We start from the raw sequence: 9,709 nt of genomic DNA, 5'->3' as shown, positions 1-9,709 counted from the left end.
TCAACGCTTTTGTTTTTTACGGCGATTAAACCCTGTGAATGAAATCCAAAGGCTCTAATCATTCCAAAATTGTGAAGGAAATATTAGACTTTGATTTTGTGATATGAAAACGTGCTGAAGTGGCTTGAAGGTATTCAATTTTGATTTGTTTTCATTTTGAGATGATTGGTCTAAAGCGGATTTTAGATAAAAGCTTGTGGCTTGTGCTATTTAGGGGTGTTCGCGGATCGGATCGGATCGAATATAATCTAAAATTCGATCCGATCTGCACAATTTTTATCGGATCGGATCGAATATGATATCCGCGCCCTTTTAGTACCGGATCCAATCCGATCCAATCCGATCCGCAAATGTGCGGATCGGATCGGATATCGGATATATCCGCATAATTAAATCTTCTCTTTTTAATCATGTTTCTATATAAAAAATTCAATAAAAATATTTCTTTCACACTTTTAAACTTATTTATTCTTAAAATATTTTTAATCAAATTCTTTCTAAATAACAAAAATAAAATAATATAATATATGGATAATAATTACTAACTAAAATATACAAATAAGTAAATATAATACCAAACACATATATTTATTTATTTTTTAATTATTATTGTGCGGATCAGATCCACGGATCGGATACGCGGATGTAGAGCATATATCCGCGATCCGATCCGCAAAGGTGCGGATCGGATCCGATCTGGTCCTATCAATTTGCAGATCGAATCGTATTCGCAATTTTCAAATTGAATGCGGATATTTACCGCAGATCTGCGGATACGATCCCATCCATGAACACCCTAGTGCTACTTGCCTACTTTGTAAAGTTACTTGTTATTGTCAACTCTGACACATCTCGGCAAATTTGTTTTTCCAATATCAATCTGATATATAAGTATATAAATATAGCATTACTTAAAAATATATATAAAATCAAATAGTAGTTTTCCTTTAATTTCAACAGGACTAAAGTTGTAAAAAACACTAGTCGTTCATGTCTATGATTGTCCTTAGACCTTGTCCTTTGATCATGTAATCAAAGGCTTTATTGATTTCAGAAAGAGGAACTCTATGAGTTATAAACTTGCCCAGCTCCAATTTCTGCCAAAAAAAAAAGAGTGTATAACTCAATTTCTTTTTGTATAGTTTAAATTGAAATAAGAAATTGAGTTGATTGTACTTACGTTGTTCATGAACATATCAACTAGTGTTGGTAGGCCAGTCTTAGGCTTGTAGTTCCCAAAGGTTGTGCCTGTAATTGTCTTTTCATTAAGAAAATTGAAGGGATTAGTCTTGAAAACTGCATCACCACTAGGCACTCCAACAAGTACAGCAACACCCCATCCCTGCATATTTCAAATTTTTTAAGTTAATAAATTATAAATACACATAATTGAGGAGAAAATATAAAAAATGAGTACAAATGAGTATGTACTTGTGATAACAACCAAGTAATGCGAATGAATTCTTATGGTTATCGCTTGAAGTCGGCTTAAATAGACAGTTTATAACTTACAAAGGTTCAACCAAGGATAAAAATATTCCTATTTCAATTAATTAATTTCAACTTTATTTTTTGTGCAAATTAAATTAGAGTTTCATTCTTATTTCATTCTCAGTCTTTGTCTCCTACTTTACACTAAACACAATATTGAGACTTATTTTAGTCTCTATCTTTCCGTTTTTATCGCTCAATCTAAGTCTTTCGGTCTCTGTTTCAATATTGATAACTCCTTTATCAAAACCATCTGGTATGAATTCATCTAAATCATGTAACACTTACTTATTCCGTTACTAGATTAAACATCACGATTCTTTTCAAGTACCCTCATCAACCTAGAGCTCATCCAACCACTCATACTTATTTTGCTAAACTTCTAGTTACTCCTTCGTAACATCTAAATTCCACATTTTTATGAATAATAAAACATCATAAAAAATAACAAGATTATGTAAAAATATCAACATGATGTGATCTATCCCTTGAAAATCACATACATCATGGAGAGCTTCCATTGCAGACATTAAGGCATTAATGTTTCCAGTGCATTCTATGCACCTATCAACTCCACCATTTGTCATCTCTTTGAGGACCTATATAGATTGTAACAAAGGTTTTGGCAATTATGATATAATAATAATATTGTAAATGAGCTAATTGAAAAATATCTTAAAGATTTCTTTTTTATTTTTCGTTTTTTTTTTTACCTCATGAACTGGTCTTTCATGTTCTTCTGGATTTACGAAGTCTGTTAGTCCAAATTTCCTGGCTGGCATTGAGATGTGAAAGAAAAGAAAAAATGATTCAGGTCAGAAATTACTTGTGAAGTTTGTTGGGTTAGCAGCAATATGCGTGCTTACCATACTCAAGTTTGTTGGGATTCTTGTCAATTCCAATTATCCTGGATGCTCCAGCAATTTTTGCACCTTCGGCTGCCTAATCGTATAACCATAGGAGAATTATAAGAATTTTTATAATTCTAAATTGATTAAAAAATTTAGTATATATTTTTTTTGAAACATAAAAAGCCTTAAGAAATTGTAAAAATTTATTTATCTAAAAATTATAAGGATAGTTTGGCAATCTCAACCATTTTTCTCATTTGTCCTTAAACTTGAAGTAGATCTTTTTTTTAGCTTGAAATAAATAAAATCGTTATAGTATAATTTAAATAGATATTACAGCCAGTCCAACAGTTCCAAGCCCAAATATTGCTATTGAAGCCCCCTTCTTTGGTTTGGCAACATTGAGAATTGATCCTATCCCTGAAAAATTTAAAATTTTCTGTCTTAATTTTTGGACAAACAAAACAGTAAAATACTTCAGCTATTATTCAGAGATGTATTGGGTGAGTTTGTTTATTTTTTATCCTAGAAAAATGATTTCGCAACATATATATACATATATATGAGTTTAATAAAAAATTACAAAAAAATTATTACATATTTATAAAAACAAATCAATACAAAAGAAATTTTTGATAGAGAAAAAGGTAACCAAATATAATTAGTCTATAGAATAGTTATCGATCTAGTAACCAAATATTTTGACTCATGAATAATTAATTGGTCACCGTTAGTGACCAAATTTTGTTAGTCACTATATCGATAGCTATGGGCATATTTCTTCTAACAATAGTGTTAAGTGCATATCAAAATCAGTCATTAGTATAAAAATGAGTTAAACAACATATATATTTATACATAAATATATAATAATTAATTTTGATGTACATAGTATTTTTGTTCTTATAATGTGTGATACATTAAAATGGTTAAGAACCTGTTGAGATGCTACAACTGAGGAGACAAGCTTTGTCCAAAGGAAGTGTGGGATTGATCTTAACAACACTTCCTGAATGAACAACTGTGTATTGGCTAAAAGTGGATGTGCCAAGGAAGTGACTTATAGGTTCCTTGTCTTTTATAGTAGAGAACCTTGATTTTCCGTCACTTATCATACCCTCTCTTGTTGGGTTTATTCGCAACACCTCACACATGTTGCTATCTTCACACTTGCAGTTTGGGCATTCCCCACACTCTCCAGTGAATAGTGGAAGAACATGATCACCAGGCTTGAGATTTGATACACCATCACCTACACTCTCCACAACCCTGCTTAGTAATAGAAAATTAGTTAGTAATCCAGTTCAATGAGAGATCACTCGGGATTAAAATCATGTAAGAAATTCACACAAGATAATAATTCATACTCGATATAAGAGAAAAAATAAATTAATTAATCACATATAACTCTTTTCGTAAATTCTCTCGGACATTAGTAGTCATGTATATATATTGTCTCTTTTTATTATCTTAAGTTTTTTAAATGAGTGATTTCATGACATAGTATCATATCTCTATCTCTGAAAAATTTAGAGTTAGATTCTTGGTGAATAAAAAAAATGAAAAAAAAATAGCATAAGACAAATAAAAAAAAAAGACTTATATAAAAATCAAGAGAATTTGAAAGAGACTCTTATTTAAGAACAGAGAGAGTTAGAGATATAATTATATATGTTGCCTCTTTCTACCGGTTTAAATTTGGGGATGAATAGTTTTATGACAAATGTTTATTCACTGAAGTTAATTAATACACTTTTCCTCTTTTTCTTAATGAACTAAATTCTGAATTGAAAATTTTAAATTAAACATTTGTTTATCTTATATACACTATAATTGATTTTTTTTTCCCCACCTCATTATACACATCCTTCGCTATGTTGGTAGATGATGTGTGTGGTCAGGATTAGAAAGTCAATTAATTAGCATAGCTGCAACCTGGCACAATAGAATTGGTAATATGAAGTTCGTTATTGTCTGAAAATATAAGTTAATTATTATGTTAGCGAGGCTAGCTTAACTAACTTAGTGAGGCAAGTTAGTGTACTCATGTATATAAGCCAAGTTTGTATTACAAGCAAAGCATGACTCATGCATCATTCTAAATTGGAATTCATTTTCAGAAGCTAAAGGTGTGTTTGGTTTAGTTATTTTTTTGTTGACTTTAGAAAACAGTAATATTACGTTTTATGATGACAAACATATTTGGTTGAGTTAAAAAAATCCAAGTGTTATTTTTTTTATTTTTCATGGTATTTCTCAATTCAGTAAGTTAAGGACTAATTCGTCGTAGTACCGAACTTCATTTAAGGGTTTATTATTGGCCATGAGTTGCGGCATGCACAAGAAGGGATTCGACCTCTAATACTTATTTAAACGGACTAGTAAACTAACCACTAGATTAACCCAACTTGATTAACCCAAGTGTTATTTGATTAGTGATGTTTGTGTAGGCCATATAAAAAAAGTTGCACAGCCCAAAGGAAATAAAGCCAATTAGTTTTGGACAGAAAATTGGGTATTACAGCTACAGTTTGGACAAGGAAAGCAAGAAGCATTATACAGCATCACATATTCAGGCATAGCACAAAAGCAAGTAGAAATAGTGAGTTTATTTTTGACACCAAAGTTTGCAAATGAAAATATGATGGAGGGAAAGAATTAATTCTTGGAGCCAAAGAAATAGTTCAACGGTGCTGATTTGATCAGTACAACAAAAGACAAATAACCACCAACATAAAGAAGAAAAAGAAACAGCAAAAGACAGCAAAGACAACACAATTATGACCATAGTTATCAGAACCGAACCGGTAATTAACTCGGTGAGATTATTGGGTCACCGGGTCACTGGTTCAACCGTTGGGTCACAGGTTGAACCGGTTGACTCGGTTATAATTAAATAATTATATAAAATTTAATTTTTTTATACTAAAATTTTTTTATGCAAAATTAAATTATTTTAATATATCAATAATTTATTAATTAATTATATTAATCAAATATATGTTGAAAAAGAGTTAATATTAATAAATATTATATAATTATCAATAACAAAAATATGGTATGATTAATAAAATTATTTTTATTTATCTTTTTAATTTAAAGAATATTTAACAACATTTAATATTTTTAATAATTATGTAAAATTAAAAAATAATTAATTTAAGTGAGTAAATATAAAATAAAAAATTAATTAAATTAAATATAAAATTAATCATTAGAATAAAAAGACAAAAGTGTAAGGAGATTTTAAATTTTACATGAATAAAAGAGTTAATAAGATAAAGTTATTAATTAGGATATGTCTAATAAGTTATAATATATTTATAAAAAGGCATCAAAAAAACCAAAAAAGCATGGTAGCCTGGTGGTTACAAATTCCTTTATTTTCCAAGGAGTGCCTGGTTCGAATCTTGCAGGTGATGCAGTGTCAAAATTTTTTAAAATTCACGTGCCCGGTCTGACCGGTCCGGTTTCAATGTGCGGTTCACTCCGGTTTTCACCGAGGCTAGCTAGGCGAAGGACTGAGTCTAACATAATCGTAAAAAAGCTTTTTGACTGGAACTTCCTACGTTTTCAGGCCCCTTTACTTTTTTTTTAAATAAAGCGCTAGTGCCCCTATCCTATAGAGTAAGGCTCTTCTGCTATCAATGAAACCGAAAGAAACACAAAAACCCAGTGTGTTTTGTATAGATCGAGACTTGTAGCTGGATTATTTAAGGGTCCGGTTCACCAGTTTTCGAGGCTAGCTAGGCGAAGGACTGAGTCTAACATAATCGTAAAAAAGCTTTTTGACTGGAACTTCCTACGTTTTCAGGCCCCTTTACTTTTTTTTTTAAATAAAGCGCTAGTGCCCCTATCCTATAGAGTAAGGCTCTTCTGCTATCAATGAAACCGAAAGAAACACAAAAACCCAGTGTGTTTTGTATAGATCGAGACTTGTAGCTGGATTATTTAAGGGTCCGGTTCACCAGTTTTCCGATCGAACCGACCGATCTAGTCCGGTTTGATAACTATGATTATGACCTCTATCACTGCCACCTTGTGTCCACGTCATATTTGCATCTTCACTACCTCTGCTGTTGCATTCATTTTTCTAAAGGAGAAAGACAACTACGACCCTGTCTTTAGAGTGTAGAAATTGTCACTGTGGATAGCTTCAAATTTTGGAAATATAAAAGGAGCATTTAGCGAAGACTTAAAAGGCAAAAAGTAAGGGCATCGTTTTCTAAATTTTCATAAGATTTTTGCTACATTCATCTTTTCTTTCATTTTATTCATTGTTTTTTTTAGTTTATCTTTTTTTGTTTTCAATAAAAAAAATGTGAGATATTAATAAAAGTCATTAAAAAAAATCAAAGAGAATTTAATTTAAAAAAAAATCATTGAATATGTCAAATTCTTTTGATGTATTTCTATTTTATGTTATGAATATGAGAAACTTCTCTTGCTAAATCGAAAAAGTATTTAATTAGTGTTGTAGTCTAGGCGACACAGAACTTAACCAAAAGAAGCTTGGTTTGAAAGGTGAGTGTTTCTTGATAGAATTAGAAATAATTCTAAAAAATTGATGTTTGTAATTTCTGAAAATTATAGTAAAAAATATATATGGTGGAGAGTAAATATAAATCACATTATATTAAATGGCTGAACCAAGATATATAATGGTACAAATTTCTCTTTTTTGCTATGTCTTTTATACTATCATTATGAGAAAAAATAAATTATCTCCTACATAATTATGTTAACAGACACTACAATAACTAAGTTTTAAATCTATTTTGGTGACTACATTAAAAGGATGAAAAAGTAACCTAAATTCAACTTCTTCTTTAGACTATTGATAATTTTTATTTTTAGTTTTTATTTTATGTGAAAATAAAAAATAAAACTTAATATATGTTTGGTTATATTTTTTGAAAACGAATTAAGAAAATATTTTTTAAAATAATAAAAATTTTTGAAAATGTTAAAATGTTTTCAATATTTTTCTAAGAGAATTTTGAAAATAGATTGAGAGTGAAGAATAAAAATACAGATGCATATTTGTAATATGGGAGCCACTCAAATAAAGACATCTAAAATGTCTTTTTTTAAAGATATTTTTAATAATTAAATTTAATACATATAATCAATTAAATATGTGTTATTTTTGTCAAAATTAGGCCAAACAAATAAATTTGATAGAAAAATGGTGAATTAAATTTATTTTTCTATCATAGGATTAGGATTTAGAATTTTTAAAATTAATATATATATATATATATAATAAGAGTATTTTAATCATTTTCTATAATAAGGATATTGTAGTCATTTTTTATAAAAAAAATAATATTAATTTAAATTAGTTTAAGATTTGATTCACCATTTTTTCAGTCAAATTGATTTGTCTGGCCTAATTTTGATAAAAATAACATAATTTAATCGAGATATGTCTAAAACGGAGTTAAACCCCAAATAGTCCATGAGATTGGCGTTTTGCACTAAAATCGTCCCTGAGATTCCAATTGCTCCAATTACGTCCTTGAGATTGAAAAAAATGCACCATATTAGTCCATGACCTATTTTCCATTAACGACGTGATGACATGGCATGATGACGTGGACTGTAAGTGACACGTGTCACTTCATGATTTGGCCACGTGTAATGGTATGATAATGTGGTGACCAGTGACACATGGCATGCTGACGTAGATGGTTGTGCCACGTGTCACAATGTTATTTCGCCGCGTGTTCGGTTGTGCCACGTGTCGCAGCAGTATTTGTCCACGTGTCATCCATTTTTTCATCGTTGTATATGCACCAAATTAGTCCCTCACTTTGCATTACGTGACTCATTTTAGTCCCTGAAATTGAATGTCGTGCACCAAACTAGTCCATTCACCAATTTTTTTCTCATTTTTTCTATAAATTCAAAATTCTCAATTTTTTGAATGTATTAATTTCAATTCTATTTTTTCACATGTTCTTCAAATAAAAGTGTTTTTATAAAAAAAAATTTCTCTTGCGAATACCCTAATCGCCGACTTGGAGTTGACGTGAAGGCTTTTCAAACACCTTCACTACCATCTTCGACCTTTCAGTACTTTTATAAAATATTTTTTTTCTTGCAGATACCTCTAATAGCCGCCGTCTTGGAGTTGACGTGAAGGCATTTCAAGTTCCCTCATTACCATCTCCGACCTCTTTCGTCTAGACTGTAGAGGTCAAAGATGGTAGTGAGGGTGCTTGAAATTCCTTCAATCTAACTCATTTATACATAACGAAAATGTGTATTTCATAAGAAAAAAATGTTTATTTTAATTATTAATTTCTTGTTAAAAACACATATTTTTTTATGAAAAAAATGTGTCTAATCAATCATATAATTATTTTTTTATAATAACATACTTATATATTACAAAATTTATCAATGTTAAATTATTAAAAAAATTATATAATTAAAAAAATCTTAAAAAATTTTATAAAAGCATTTGTATTTAAATGATATATGAAAAAATAGAATTGAAATTAGTGTATCCAAGATATTAAAATTTTAAATTTAAAAAAATGAGAAAAATCGGTGAAGTGACTAGTTTGGTGCACGACATTCAATTTCAGGGACTAAAATGAGTCACTTAGTGCAAAGTGAGGGACTAATTTGGTGCATATACAACGATGGCATAATAGATGACACGTGGACGAATACTGTTGTGACACGTGGCACAACCGGACACGTGGCCAAATAACATTGTGACGCGTGGCACAACCATCCACGTCAGCATGTCACGTGTCACTGGTCACCACATCATCATACTATTACACGTGGTCAAATCATGAAGTGACAGTCTCACTTACAGTTCACGTCATCATGCCATGTCATCATGTCATTAATGAAAAATAGGTCAGGGACTAATATGGTGCATTTTTTTCAATCTCATGGACGTAATTGGTGCAATTGGAATCTTAGGGACGATTTTAGTGCAAAACGCTAATCTTAGGGACCATTTTGAGGTTTAACTCATCTAAAACGAGCTCAACAATTATGTGCTTATTGAATGAGTCACACTTATATAGGCCATTAGATTTTATTAGATGAAAATCAAAGGCTAATATAAAAGAAGAGTATAGATAGATTCCAATAAATATAAAACATCCTAGTACATAAATAAATACTTTAAATGACAATTCTTTAATACACAATACTTTAAACAGCAACAGAATCTTTTATTCTTAAATATATAAATATAAAATATATGAGTATTTTTTATTTAATAAAATTAATTATTATGCAAAACTTTTTTATAATATCAAAAAATTATATTAAAATAATATTTTAAACATTAACATAAAATATAAAATCATTAAAATTTATTTTATAATACTTGATAA

The 9,709-nt window shown here is 29.8% G+C and overlaps 1 protein-coding gene across 1 annotated transcript in view; it reads right to left on the bottom strand.

Moving 5' to 3' along the window:
* Positions 1-910: 910 nt before the first annotated feature.
* Positions 911-9,709, bottom strand: part of LOC107474850 (alcohol dehydrogenase 2-like) — a 15,779-nt gene continuing 6,980 nt past the window's right edge. The window contains exons 4-10 of the mRNA XM_016094493.3: positions 3,280-3,611; positions 2,680-2,762; positions 2,358-2,433; positions 2,205-2,266; positions 1,995-2,090; positions 1,181-1,342; positions 911-1,097 (exon numbers count right to left, since the gene is read on the bottom strand). Coding sequence (XP_015949979.1) covers positions 981-1,097; positions 1,181-1,342; positions 1,995-2,090; positions 2,205-2,266; positions 2,358-2,433; positions 2,680-2,762; positions 3,280-3,611 — 928 coding nt within the window. The 3' untranslated portion in view covers positions 911-980. The remainder of the gene's footprint in view (positions 1,098-1,180; positions 1,343-1,994; positions 2,091-2,204; positions 2,267-2,357; positions 2,434-2,679; positions 2,763-3,279; positions 3,612-9,709) is intronic.

The sequence above is a fragment of the Arachis duranensis genome, chromosome 2 (genome assembly GCF_000817695.3).
Source record: "Arachis duranensis cultivar V14167 chromosome 2, aradu.V14167.gnm2.J7QH, whole genome shotgun sequence".
NCBI classification, from domain to species: domain Eukaryota; kingdom Viridiplantae; phylum Streptophyta; class Magnoliopsida; order Fabales; family Fabaceae; genus Arachis; species Arachis duranensis.
This window is presented reverse-complemented; position numbering and strand designations above follow the sequence as displayed.